Source organism: Mycteria americana, chromosome 3 (genome assembly GCF_035582795.1).
Source record: "Mycteria americana isolate JAX WOST 10 ecotype Jacksonville Zoo and Gardens chromosome 3, USCA_MyAme_1.0, whole genome shotgun sequence".
In the NCBI taxonomy this organism is placed as follows: domain Eukaryota; kingdom Metazoa; phylum Chordata; class Aves; order Ciconiiformes; family Ciconiidae; genus Mycteria; species Mycteria americana.
In genome coordinates, this window is record NC_134367.1 from 4120012 (window position 1) to 4133889 (window position 13878).

The 13878-nt window shown below is 54.8% G+C and overlaps 1 protein-coding gene across 2 annotated transcripts; it reads right to left on the reverse strand.

Moving 5' to 3' along the window:
- Positions 1-604: 604 nt before the first annotated feature.
- On the reverse strand, positions 605-12722 carry CTSB (cathepsin B). Of its 2 annotated transcripts, none has more exons than XM_075497714.1 (10): positions 12641-12722; positions 6746-6897; positions 6092-6177; positions 5564-5678; positions 5203-5321; positions 4410-4495; positions 3566-3712; positions 2796-2912; positions 2106-2234; positions 605-1993 (listed from the first exon to the last, which is right to left on the reverse strand). In XM_075497714.1, the coding sequence occupies exons 2-10, from the start codon at positions 6869-6871 to the stop codon at positions 1896-1898; spliced, it is 1023 nt and encodes a 340-aa protein (XP_075353829.1). In that variant the 5' UTR covers positions 6872-6897; positions 12641-12722; the 3' UTR covers positions 605-1895. The 2 variants fall into 2 exon arrangements, with proteins under 2 accessions (XP_075353829.1, XP_075353828.1); XM_075497713.1 differs by lacking the exon at positions 12641-12722 and adding an exon at positions 11905-11923.
- Between the last annotated feature and the right edge of the window lie 1156 nt (positions 12723-13878).

The window sequence follows — 13878 nt, forward strand, 5'->3', positions numbered from 1 at the left end:
ATTAAAGTTTTCTTTGGGAAAACAAAGTGTTTGATAATTTTTTTTTTTAGCTGTCATTTCTTTTATGCTGGTAATTCCCTGCCCTGCCACAAGTTACAAGCCCTCAGCTCAGATGAAATGCAGATGCCTCCTTGCTGCCACGCAGCATCACAAGCCTTGTGTGCCAGACCCGAAGGAAGAATTTTAAACAGGTGAAAGACAGCTACAGGACAGTAAATTAACTTTTACTGGACCTTGCACTGCAGGCAGCAGGAGTGGTGGCACAGCCCTGGGCTGCAGGCACGCTCTACAGTGCTCTGGGCGCATCCTCCTCCCCATGCACCCTTTGTGCCAGCGTTCAGAGACGTGGGAGCAGTCCTGGCTGCACGCTGGCCCACGTTGAAGCACCTTCCCTCTCCCCAGGAGCAGGCAAGGCCCAGGGACTCTTCAGGAGTCAACACAAGTCCCACTGTCACCGGTAGGACCAGAGGACAGGGCTGGGACTGACCACACTTGCACGAAGACAGAAGGGTTTCACCTGGCTTCCGCAATGCATGGAGCAACAGGAGAGTAGTTTGAGGTGGTGTGAAGTCAAGCAGAAGCAACCAAGGGCCAGGAGACAAGATACTGGAGAAATCATTTATTGGCACAGTTGTTCCATTCATCTACACCACAGCTCTGTCTCACTGGTGTCTGAGTAAGGAGAGGTAAGGGGCTATTTTACAGTGCAAGGGAGAGCCTGCTTCACGCATTTCAGGCCTGTAGCCTCAGCTCAGCAATATACTGTCTGCTTTACAATTAAAAAAAAAAAAAAAAAAGCTCTTTTGCTATATTAGTGTTGGCAAATCACATGATTCCTCCTATACAGCTATCACACCACCCCCCAGTAATAAAAATAAGGTTTTTTTCTTCTTCCTTAACACCTGTGGTCAAAAAAAAAAAAAAAAAGCTCCAATTCTGTGCAAGTTAGCAAGATACCTCCAAGCACTTGCATGAGCTCCCTGCAGCGCAGACCTGGGGAACATCCCTCATCCCTGCTCAGCGTTCAGCACCTGCAGTCCCAAAGCACCACACCAATCCTGGATGCGGCACCCTTGCCAAGGCATGACCCGCTGCACACACCAAGCTGCCCAGCTACGGCTGAAAAGCGGTTTGCTCTTTCCACCGTGCTCCTAGATGCTTGCAGGACATTTGATCAACGGCTCACGGAGCTCCAGCCAGGCCCTTCCCTAGGATCAATAACCCCAGACTACAGCAGAAAAAAACCCAAATAAACAGGTGAGGAACAAGTGGTTTAAAAAAAAAAAACAACAGCTGAAAGGATGGAGCAGAGCAAAGATGCACAAAGGACTTGTGGCAGGCAGGAGGGGCCTTAATACAGCTCAGGCCAGAGCCAGCCCCACATCAAGTTCGTCAGTATTTCATCATTAATAGGTCTAAGTTTAGTCAATTCAAGGCACATGCTAACATACCCTGCTTGTTTCAGGTGCTAACAGTCAGACCAACCCAGCCAGGGGTGCACAAATCGCCCCTGGCTTCCCAGCAGGGTCCATCTCCACTGCCCCACCAAGTCCCTAGTCCCAGCATAAAGCTACTGCTTCCTACCCTCCCAGTAACAGACTGGGCTGAAGGGGTCCAGGCTAACCAACTACCACGGGGCAACAGGCCAGCGAGCCCTCGAGCAGTCCTTTGAGCAGGGAACGTCCCATAGCTGCGACCCACCAGGAGCAGAGGATTTGCAGAGAGCAGTTCCACCTCCAGCTCCACCGTACAATTAAAAAAAAAAAAAAAAAAAAGATAAAAAGCTTTAATAAAGTAACCTCAACTATAGTCTCTTGTGGGGGGGCTCTGCACCCAACCCGCTATCTGTTAAAAGCATGGGGGACTCAGGATTATTTGTGGTTTGACCAAGAAGGTTACACCCTCTTCCAGTACTGCTCCGTCCTGGGAATGCCAGCCACGATCTCGGACTCAATGCCGCAGTGGTCCTCTCCTCGGAGGATTTTGAAGAAGCCTAGAAGCACACCAAGAGAAAAAGTCAACCTCCCTACCTCACCAAGGAGAACGGGGAGAGGGTTCCCCCCAGCAGCCCCCCACCCGCAGGAGGCATCCAGGGGCAGCCTCACCATTGTCCCCCCAGTCGGTGTTCCAGGAGTTGGCAGCCAGCCAGTACGGAGTGCCGTTGTCCACCCCCCAGCCCAGGATCCGGATCGCGTGGCCTCCAACCTGCTCGCCGGTCACGTGCTGGTAGACCCCTGCAAGGCAACAAGCCAACACATCAATGGGCACCACATCTCCCCCCGCTTCAAACCACTGCCAGCTTGTGAGACGTTCGATACCAAAGCCCAGAGACCAGCTGAGAAGGTTTTTTGGTTAAATGGAAACCTGAAGCTTAATGGGAAGTCTGGAGGAAGGACTGATGCTAAGCATCAGCTCAGCACGCAGGACACCCAGACACTCGGCAAGGGGCCCAAAGGCAGCACATCCCAAGCAGTTCAGTACAGGGAACTGGGGCCACAGGAGAGCCATCTGCCAGGGTTTTACCTAAAATCCTAGCTGTTGCTCTCAGCTGCAATTCTGGGGGGTCCCCACTGGGGCTTCCTCCCTGGGCCAGTCCCAAGCATCTACTCCCCTTGCTATAAACCAGTGGATACAGGAGATGGTATCTGCCCATGTTCTTGCAACACCAAATACTCAAGTATGAACTTGAGATCTCCTTTCAGACTTGAGTAGAGGGACAAGAGCCACCAAAGACAGGCCCTATGGATGAAGCAGGGAACAGGGCTCCTCCCTACAGCCTTGGTGCTGATGCTCACCAGACTTGTACATCAGGAAGTCCTCATAGACAATAAAGGCTCCTTCCACTGGTCCGTTCTTGTAGATCTCAGCCATGATTTCCTTCTCGCTGCGAGGGACACCGTAGGATGTGATGCCTATGGAGATAAAAGGTCCCACCATTAGTACGGCATTGTCAGGCCACACAGGTCTTGGGATGGCTCGACAAAGACTGCTCAGCATGCCCCTGCAAGAGGCCTTCTCCACTTAAAGGTTAAATTCAAACCCAGCTGCTCCAGAGACACTGACAGAGCCAGGCAAGGAATGCTGGCTTCAACCGTCCCTATTCCAGAGGGAATGATTTAACCTGAGTCCTACTCAGTACCTGAAGACCTATTCCAGACAGCTTCAGGGGGAAGGGAATTTTTCCCCTTGTAGATTCTCATTTCCAAACCAAACCAAATTACTCAAGGCCAAGACAAATCTCCAAGAAGCAGCCAGACTCTCCTACAGGTATAGTGCTGGCCACCACCAAGGACACCAGTCTCCCCCAGAGCTCAGCACCATGCTCTTCAACCCAGGCAGGTGCACCATGAGGACTCAAATCAGTTCCTCTGTCTCAGCTGAGTCTCAACAAATACAAATTGTGCATCTGCCAGGCTTACGTTTGCTCCAAGACCACCCATCCCGAGGGCACAGAAAATAGTCGCCATAAAACAGCTTAGGAAGAAGTCCAACCCCACCAAGCTACCACTAGGAACAGCTCTGGAGCTGCTGTGCATCAAGCAGTGTCGGAGGCCACCTCCCTTACCGTAATGCTTGTCCTCCTTGTACGAGGGCGAGTAGCCGGGTTCGCAGTGACGGCTGCACCTGGGGGTTTCCCCCCCCTCCCCGGTGCACGGCGGCCGGGAGCCATTGACGTGGTGCTCACAGGGTGGGATGGAGTAGGGACGGCAGCCTGCCAAGGACAGAGGCGGCATGAACTGGCTGTCCCCAAGCACCCCTGTCCAACAGCCATGCTGGAGAAGGCATCAGATGCCCAAAGAAAGGGTACGACCTTCCTGACCCAGAGACCCCACACAGATCAGTGGGGTGCGAGCAAGAGTAGGTCTTCCACTGCCACGTGAGCAATCGCTGCATCAGCAATGGGTTTCCCTCTGGACCCGCTTCCCACCACCTCCCTCTTGACAAGGTGATGGAAAAGATGAAAACATGAACCAACTCATGGCCGTGCTAGGAGGTTTCCAGGCTAGAAGTTGCTTTTTGAGGGGGAAACACGTCAGGAAGACTCCTGCCCTCACCCAAAGTGTATTGAACTGGTCCCAAACCAGCAACAACAAAAAATTCACAGCCTCGTTCATTCCTGCTATGGAAGCAGGAGCCTTGTGGATTTTTTAGGTCTTGCTACTGTGCTCCCTTCCTGGATAGGTCTCCTGCCACTAGGTGCTGCTAGGGACCCTTGTCCCAAAGGGGCGACCAGGAGCGATGGGGACAGGAGCGGCTAGCTGGGATAGCAGAGGTGTTTGAGCCCAGACTTGAAGGAGGGAGCAGCCACAAGGATGCAGGCCAGAAGAAAAGCACCCTGAAGGACATGAACCTGTAACCAAGCAGAGATGTTCCTCTTTGCTTTCACAAGGGTATCTGCCAGGACTTACCCACATGGGAATCGTAGAGACCCCCGGACACAAGGCCCCTCTCCGTCCAGTACCTCCACGCACCAGAGGGGTAACCACCGTTGCACCTGGAGAAAGAGGCAGCAGCTCCAGCTCCAGCCCGCTCAGAGCCATCCCCTTTTAGGGGAGGCAGGGGAAATGGAGCCAGCTTTGGATGGCTGAAGGGAAGCTTTCAGCACGTTGATCCTTTTTAAGTCTGTCCCTGCCTTCCCCAGGACTTCTGGGCCTCGAGACATTGAAGCCGTGGGGCAAGAAGGAGCTAAGAGCACCCATGCCTCCAAATCCCAAAGCAGTGGTGCCTCCTTGTCTTGGAGCCTCCTAACCAGGTCCCTGGTCAGCCTCTGCTGCCAGGAGCAGCAGAAGCCACACAACTTGGAGCCCCAACTCCCCACCCTGCTCTCAACAACCACAAAAGCCACAGGCAAAAGGCTTGTGCCTGAAATCCAAGGATTTGGGGCTATTAAAAGATCCATTCTTTGGCTTAGGCAGCTGCCAACTATGTACGGGAAAGCATTGCTATGTGCTTGCCCTCCCTACACCATCCATCATCATCTAGCTACTGCTGGGGGCAGGATGTGGCCCAGAGGGACTTTCAGTTCATGCAGTCACCTTTATGTTCCCACCGAACTCCAGCATCTACAGCACAAACCACTGGTGGGGCTTCCTGCTCATTAGGGAGACTAGGAAGACAGGACTGAAACGATCAGCATCTTTGGGTTGCGTCCCCGCTCCTCCCACCCACCTTTTAAGAGCAGAAGTACCAACAGCAACTCACCCCATGCCGCACTCAAAGCCGCAGCACGACAGCAAGTCCTCCGCAGAGACCTCCACGCTCACCTTGGCGTTCGTGTGAACACAGATTCTGTCCGAAATAGCTTCTACGGCACCAAAAGCCTGCGGGCAGCCCCAAAAACCCATGGGAAGACCATTAGAGCTGGCCGGGGAGAGAAACCAGGCAACCTTCTGGAACGAGTGCAGCAAGCATGAGCCTGGCTGGGAGAAGCCCACCAAGAAGCTCAGACACCGCAGGATCCACTGTGTCCCCCCATTTATGCAGTTCAGTAGCAAACTCAACAGCATGGTTTTTGTCCAGCAAACTCTGTATCAACATGACCTTAAACCGCCCATGCTCTTACCCAGCAAGAGCCACAAGAGCCCTGGTCTCTTATCTCATTGATGGTTGGACAGTTAGGCCACTGCGTCCGTGAGTCAAAGCTATCAGGCAGCTCCATGTCTGCAGCAAAATCTACCCTGCAAGTGAGAAGAGGGAAGTCCTGTTATAGAAACACCAGTGTAACAGGACTGGGTGCACAGGACTTTCCAACCTCCTCTGAAGGTGACCTGGAGGACGAGCGCTCTTGTTGTTTGCTTACTGAAGGAGAATAAATACTTCTAAAGTCCTCAGACCAGGTCAGCAGCTCCTCCAATCTTTTAAGTTTCAAGGAGTACAAATTACACGATTGGTCAAGTATCTGGCAGGACAGAGGATGGATGTTCCCCCCACACATGCTTCTGTGCTTAATTCCATGCAAGATGTCCACCAAGCTACACCCAGGGGAACCCCGCTCACAGTCTGCCAGGAGAGACCCTCACCCACTCCAGACACACCAGGACCATCCACACAAGCTTTTACAGGGCTCTCATCTTCTTCTCCCAGCACTCACCTCTCGGGGAGCTTGGGTCCACCCAGGAAGGTGCCACAGAGCTTCTTTACATAGCTCATGTCAGTGTTGTGGAAGTTATGCCCTGCCTGGAAAGAGACACAGAGAAATGGGACATGACTCTCCATACCCATCAAATGCATCGCTGGGACCAGCCTGGTGCTCCAGATCTCCCACAAACCCAACCGGTGTCTGACACTTGCTATAAAACCCAGGGACCAAGAGCCAAGCTACCTATAGACACAGAACACAGCCCCTTCCAGGATCAGTGCACCGTGACCAGTAAGCTAAGGTCCAGCTCTAGGCTTTGGCCACAGCAGCCTGGCCGAGGTGGGTTTGGCCAGGTCACCGATACAGCTTGACACTTGCTGCTTGTTTCCAGCCTCCCACAGAGTCTCCTCTCAGCATTGCTCCTAGTCTATGAATTCATCGGTGCTCTGCTCCAAAGAGGAGAAGCTGCACAGTTACTGTCACTGCAGGAATCCCTGATGGCATCAACTCACTGGAGAAGTCAACTGGGACCAAGGCTGGTTTGATGCAACCACCGTGGTGAGACTCCCAAAGCTCAGCTACTGAGTCCCACAGAGAGACTGTTGATCAGTGCATCAAAAAAAAGGAAAAAAGAAACCAAACCCCAAAAAGCAACACAGTACTCACCTTCCAGGTGGTGTTGAGCTTGTTTACATGGTTGACCAAGTCATTGGAGAGGGGAGGGTAGTACGGAATGCTGCGAGCATTGGCAAAGGCCACCAGGACACACAGGATGGACACGGACGGCCACATCTTGGCTACAGAACGGGACACTCCACCTGCAGACAGATTTGGGCATCACTGGAAACCTTCCCAAGGCAGGCTCGGACCGTGAGCAAGGGCTTGGCAGAAGGACTGCTGCAGCAACACGTGGGAGGATAAAACACGTGGCTGCACGAAGTCCCTTCTGATCCCGATTTACCCCAAAGGTCAGGAGAGATGCAGGAGCGGACTAAAACCCCCTCCTGCAGCTCAGAAGAAATCAGACAAGGCAACCCTGTTCGGCTGACCGCTGCAGGATTAGTAGCAGCAGGAAAGTCTCTTTTGAAGCAGATCCAAAGGATTGAATTTGGAGGGTATTAAAAGCTGTGTTTACTTCCACAAGACTGAAGAAGGAGGACTAGGAGAAGGAACAGGTAACTCCCCCCACCACGGCAAACCGCAGGCAGGGCTGCAGCCCCAAGGACTTGCTAGCCCCTGCCCTAGTGCAGTGCTCTTCCCTTTGAAGATATCACTCCAAATCACATTTTTGGACTTTACGGCCTCATTTTGGCCAGCCCATTGCCTTGGGGACCCTGACTGGGGTCAGAGCCCCGAGGCAGGGACCCCCTGCCCATGCAGAGGGGGTCTGTGCACACCAGAGCTGCCTGTGGCTGCTGCCCATGCTGCTCTCCCACCGGGGCTTTTCAGGAGGGAGGCTGCAAAGCCACATCCCTCAGGGCAGGGCACCAGGAAGGTCCCAATTTGGGGAACAGAGATGCAGGGGAAATCCAGGAGCATGGCAAGAGTGGGCTGGAGCCTGCCGTGGGAGAACACAAGCATCGCCCTGCCCAAAGATGCGCCAGGGCTCGGTGGTTTCTCTGTTCCCCTGCCTCCTTTAACCAAATTCACATTAAATTGCCCAACTGCAATTTAACCCCCAATGCCAGCAGCCACCGCTTGCTCCGCATCCCCACGCCTGACTCGGACATGCAGATGGGCCATGAGCTGCTCACCCTCTGCAAACACACCAGGGCACCCTCCTCCTCCTCCAAAATCTCCCAGCTCCCCTTCCACCAACCCCACATCCACCCCGACGAGCTCTGATGCCGGTGAGTGACCCAAGACCTCGGATACTCCACAGCAGCCTGAACAGCAGAGATATTTAGGCTCTAATTCCTACTCATCTCGGCGAGCTGAACGCGTAATCACCTTTGCAAGCCTAGGCTTAAACCCTTCTGGGCAAATACACCCGAGCAGCTCTTGCCAGCCGCTCTCCGGCCCCACGGCAGCAAAGCTTGCTGAGCAGAGGCAGGGGATGGGGACACACACACGCATTTCCATGCAGGCTGCCTCCACCCACTCACAGCCAAGTTTAGCCTTTCCGCAGAAGAAAACCCAGCAGGAGTGTCCTACTTTCTGCCAGCAACAAGCCCAGGCGGCTGCAGCTAACTGTATAAAGGGGCTTTTTTTTAATTTCCCCCTCCTCCTTCCACCATTTATTTATTTTTCTTCCCGCTCTTCGTGCTTTCAGCAGGATGCTCAGCCCAAAAGCTAGTTGAGTTTCAGCAGCGCATGGGTCCTCCTACCCTTAAATCTCACCTCTTTGAAGGGGTTTCATGTGTATTTGCTTGCTCAGAGGTTTCTCCCAGACAAGGGACTCGCTGGCACTGCTGCTGTCCCCGCCGTGCTGCCCGGCTTACACGGCAGGAAGGAGGTTACACCCACAGAAACAAATATACATTTCTAAGGCTAGTGTGCTTTTTGCCTGTGTCCCTTCAACATGGGCATAGGAAGCCTATAGGTGACCGGCCTCAGCTGAAGCACCTTTTCTAATGAAAAAACTTAAAAAAAAAAAAAAAAAAAAACAACAACAAAAAACCCCACACCACAAAAAAACCCAAACCCTCTGTACTTCCTGCAGTCAACTTTATATTTTCTGTAGCACGGAACGGAGGCAGTTTTGAGGCCAGAAGCCGCCTGATATACTTTTGGTTTTGGCAGGATGCTTGCAAATATGCTGACACGCTGAAACCCGCCCTGCAAAGCCTCCCGCATCGATACGGCTGCTTGCACCGAGCTCTGGATGGACGGACACGGGAGATCTCACATCCTCGGGTTACCAGACCACACAGGCTGCAGATTACAAGCTCCAGGCAACCAGAGACCAAACTGGAAAACGATTCCCCTCTGACAGGCGCTCGCCTTTTAAGCTCTGCTGCATTGCATCCGCCCCGCGACACGGCCGACAGCCAGCAAACCCAGCAGAAGCGGGGAGACATCGCCCAGTGCAACCCAAATAGTTGGGAGCCAGTCGGTCCTTTCAGCAAACCAGCCTCTTGCCAAGTCTCCTATGGGCATGAAGTTTCTGGGGGGAGCGGAGACTCTCAAGTTGGGTGGTACAGATTATCCCAAGATCTGGGTGGCGAAGAGGAAATCCTCTTATCTCATGGGGACAAACTTTTTAGCAGGGCCTGTAGCGATAGGACAAGGGGTAATGGTTTTAAACTGAAAGAGGGGAGATTCAGACTAGATATAAGGAAGACATTTTTTACGCTGAGGGTGGTGAGGCACTGGCCCAGGTTGCCCAGAGAGGTGGGAGATGCCCCATCCCTGGAAACATTCCAGGTCAGGTTGGACGGGGCTCTGAGCAACCTGCTCTGGTTGAAGATGTCCCTGCTCATGGCAGGGGTGCTGGACTAGATGGCCTTTAAAGGGCCCTTCCAACCCAAACCATTCTGTGACTCTATGAAGTCTCCTATGGGCATGAAGTTTTGGGGGTGGGGGGAGGGGAGATGATACTCTCAGCTGGATGGCACGGAGTATCCCAAGATCTGGGTGTAGAAGGAAGGGGAAATCCTCGTTCTTATGTAATTTCTTCCTCCCTACCCACCCCCCTTCCCCAGCTTTAGCAAGCACCCTGTGTACAGCAAATCTATATATAGAGAGTGCAGGCACAGGACCCGCAGGACGAATTTCCACCGACAGCAAGTCACGTGCAGCTGGAGGCACGCTGACCCCAGCAGCAACGCAGCAAGTAAGAAAAAGGCTGCTGGTTTCCACCATCACCCCCCTTTCTCTGCTGATAGGAGCAGCAAGACAGTTCCCGAGGCAGTGTTATTGCGTGCGTGCTTCCCCCACCACCGCTATCTCCTCCGCACATGCCTCCTTCCCCCTAAAGCCCCACGGCCTTTTTAAATACCATGAAAAAAGCAGCACGAAAGCCAAACTTGCCCAACAGCTGCTGCGCCCGACAGATATCTGCTCTTCCTTCCGCACGGTGAGCAAGCCAGAGGAGTTTCTCCAGCAACCCCAGGAGATCCCTTCCCTTTGCACCCTGAAGGTCTCTGAAGGTGCCTGGCAGCTTCAGGATAAATAACCCTGGCAAAGGCTGTCTTCACAGGTCACATCCCACCACTGCTTATTAGCTTGAAAACAGAAGCAAACCTTGGTTGTTGGACTTCTTAAGACACAGCAGCTTCACCCTAGCAAACTCTCCAGATGGCAGGAGGATGTTTGGGGCTTGCACAGAGCCCCCCCGAGCTGTTCCACCTCCTCTTGGGCTGCAGAGCTGGGAGCTGAGAACAAGTCCCCTGCCCTCTGCTTTGGGATCCAAAGTATCTGGTAATGCAATTTCTTGACGGATGAGCAAGAAATAACTCCAGAAAGCTGCTACCCACCAGCACACCTGACCCCGGGTAGGACTCTCACAATTCAGCCAGCTGCTTGCTTAAAAGAGGAAATTTGGGCCCCCTGAGCGCAGCCCTTGAGCCCCCTGGTCCCAGCCAGCGAGGAGGAAGCACTGAGGCCGAAGGCCCTCTGATACGAGCTGCTCAGAGCAGCTGCAGCGTGGGAGGGAGAGCATCCGAAGCGAGATGGCTGCGGCTGGTGCTGCACCACCCACCCGCAGTCCCTCTGCGCCATCAGCTGCTGCCTGCACCGGCGCAGGCAGCGAGACAGGGAGGAGGGAAGGAGGTGGCATCGCCCAGGTGTCTTCTCCATCCCTCCTGATCAGGAGATCTTGGAGCCAGAGGTACTTCCCTGTCTGCTTTCCCAGGGACAGGGCTCCAACTATCTGCACCACATCATGCCAGAGATCAGCAAGGTCCCACAGCCTCCTCCCAGCAGCCGAGGGAGATGCACAGTGCCCGCAACAGCAAACCCCTCTGCACAGCCCTACCGTGAAGCTCTTCTCCACATCACCCAGAAATCAAAGCCCACAAGTCCCATTTAACCGGGCATTTCTCTGCACAGCCAAAAAAACTAAAGAAAACAACCCAAACCAGGCTATTCAAAGCCCAGCTCACATGACTCAGCTTAAGCAGGTTAGGTCATGAGATAAGTCACAGCCCTGGAGCACCTCTCAGCTCCTCCACTGTCTGGGCCAAACCCCTCCAGGCACAGACGGAGGCACCCACACACCCTTTTGCAAAGGTCTGAGGAAGATAAAAGCTGTCCCACCCTCATAGCTATAACCCTAACCCCCACCCCTCCAAGGGTGAGAGGTACTCAAAGCCCAAGTCATGTGTCCTCCTCCAGCAAGCAGCCCTTTACCCAAGCCGAGCTTTGTCCTTTGTTCCGGCTGCCAGTATTTGTGCGTGACTCTAAGCCACAATAAAGTAAGCACATAAACAAAGCAATCCAGCTTCGCTGGCTGTGCTGCCAGGTTAGCTTGGTGGCACCGCAGGCATGCACCAAACTCATGGCCTGGTGACTTCATGACAGCCATTACTGCATTATCAAAGCTCGATTTTGTCTTTAAAAAGGAAAAAAAAAAAAAAAAGGCAGGAGCCACTCTTCCCAACACCCATTCCTTTCCAGTAAAGCCAAACCATTAGCACAGGATAGATATCTGGCAAAATAAATACATCGTGAGACAAGTCGCAGCGCTCGCCTCTACAGCTTGCATTCACAAGAAAGCGCAAAATCCCTCCCAAATGGAGCTGCACTGATTTTTTGGGGTTTTTTTTCCGCTCTTACAGACCAATCCCTAAACCAGAGTCTTGCACAAGACCTCGGCTGCTGCAGCAGACACCCTGCGCTACGGAAATGCCTTGCCCTCCCCCTTGCACCCTCAGCTTTACAACCTGGAGGTAAATACAAGAAGGAGACGATCTTCGCTGTATCACGCCTGCAGCGCAACCCCGTGAGCGCGATATATGGGCGATAGATATATTGCAAGCCAGATATCAGGCGGTTTTTATCCAGCACCAAGCCATGGTCCTGGTGCCAGACCCGAGCATGTTCCCAGAAGCACTTCAGCCGCTGCCAAACCAAACTCCTTCGTGTCAGCTGACGAGCAGAGCTGGGTTTGGTTTGGTTGGGGTTTTTTTTTCCATCTTCATTATGAAAGCAAGGTTTCCTCTCTCCTCCCCTGCCACTTACAGGAAGGTTTAGCCGGGTTTGAGACGCGCTGAGGGTTAATGGCATTTTCCCTGCACCAAACCTCACCTTTGAGCCGCAGAACATCCCTCCCGGACCCACCACGGCCAAAAACACCTTAAAAATGCAGCTGGAAAAGGTGGGAGCCGCCGCTGCTGCTGCCCCCGAGGGGGTGTTCCGCAGCTCCCCGCGGCCGCAGGGCTCCCTGCCCGGCCCCGCTGCTCCCGGGGGACGGGGGTACCCATCCCCACCCCATCCCCACGCGTGTCCCCCTGCCCCAAGCCGGGCCGTGCAGCGCAGCATCCCCTCCCCTCCCCTGCCCGTACCTGCCCCTGCCCCTGCCCCTGCCCCTGCCCCTGCCCCTGCCCCCGCCGCCGCGCCCGCACCCGCGCCCCGCTGCGCTCCTTATCCCCGGCCCGGCCCGGCCCCGCCGGGACTCACCGCCCCGCACCGCCCGGCCGGCCCCGCGCTCCCTCGGCGGCCGCGGAAGGGGCAGCTCCCGGCGGCTGAGTCATCCCGGCCCCGGCCCGCCCCCAGCGTGACTGCATCCTGCCTGCTGCCCGCCTCCAGCCCGCCTGCCGCCCGCCTCCAGCCCGCCTCGTCCCCTCTCGTTTGCCTCCTGCAGCCTGCCTGCAGCCCTCCTCAATCCCACCTGCATCCCTCTGCATCCCTCCTGCAGCCTGCCTGCAGCCCTCCTCAATCCCACCTGCATCCCTCCTGCAGCCTGCCTGCAGCCCTCCTCAATCCCACCTGCATCCCTCTGCCGTCCTGCCTCCATGCCTCCTGCCGCCCGCCTCCAGCCTGCCTGCAGCCTGCCTGCTTCCCTTCTCCAGCCTGCCTGCATCGCTCCTCAATCCCACCTGCATTCCACCTCCATCCTTCCTCAATCCCACCTGCATCCCTCCGCCATCCTGCCTCCATCCCTTCTGCTTCCCTTCTCCAGCCTGCCTCCATCCCTCCTCAGTCCCACCCGCATCCTGCCTGCTTCCCTCCGCCATCCTGTCTCCATCCCTTCTGCTTCCCTCCTCCAGCCTGCCTCTGTCCCGTCTCGTTTTCCTCCTCCAACCTGCCTCCATCCCTCTTCAATCCCACCTGCATCCCTCTGCCATTCTGCCTCCATCCTGCTTGCATCCCGTCTCCAGCCTGCCTGCATCCCTCCTCAATCCCACCTGCATTCCACCTCCATCCCTCCTCCATCCCACCTGCATTCCACCTCCATCCCTCCTCAATCCCACCTGCATTCCACCTCAATCCTACCCGCATCCTGCCTGCTTCCCTCTGCCATCCTGTCTCCATCCCTTCTGCTTCCCTCCTCCAGCCTGCCTCCATCCCATCTCATTTTCCTACTCCAACCTGCCTCCATCCCTCTTCAATCCCACCTGCATTCCACCTCCATCCCTCCTCAATCTCACCTGCATCCCTCTGCCATCCTGCCTCCATCCCTCCTCCATCCCACGTGCATTCCACCTCCATCCCTCCTCAGTCCCACCCGCATCCTGCCTGCTTCCCTCCTCCATCCCGTCTCCATCCCTCCTGCTTCTCTCCTCCAGCCTGCCTGCAGCCTGCCTCCATCCCTCCTCAATCCCACCTGCATTCCACCTCCATCCTTCAATCCCACCTGCATCCTGCCTGCTTCCCTCCTCCATCCTGTCTCCATCTCTCCTGCTTCCCTCCTACGC

Excerpts from the sequence above, each read along its gene's own strand:
- CTSB (XM_075497714.1), bottom strand. The coding sequence starts at position 6,871 with ATGTGGCCGTCCGTGTCCATCCTGTGTGTCCTGGTGGCCTTTGCCAAT. Across the intron at positions 2,913-3,565 it reads CAAGGAGGACAAGCATTACG|GCATCACATCCTACGGTGTC; the intron begins GTAAGGGAGGTG and ends TTATCTCCATAG. Across the intron at positions 2,235-2,795 it reads CTTCCTGATGTACAAGTCTG|GGGTCTACCAGCACGTGACC; the intron begins GTGAGCATCAGC and ends GTTGCCTTGCAG.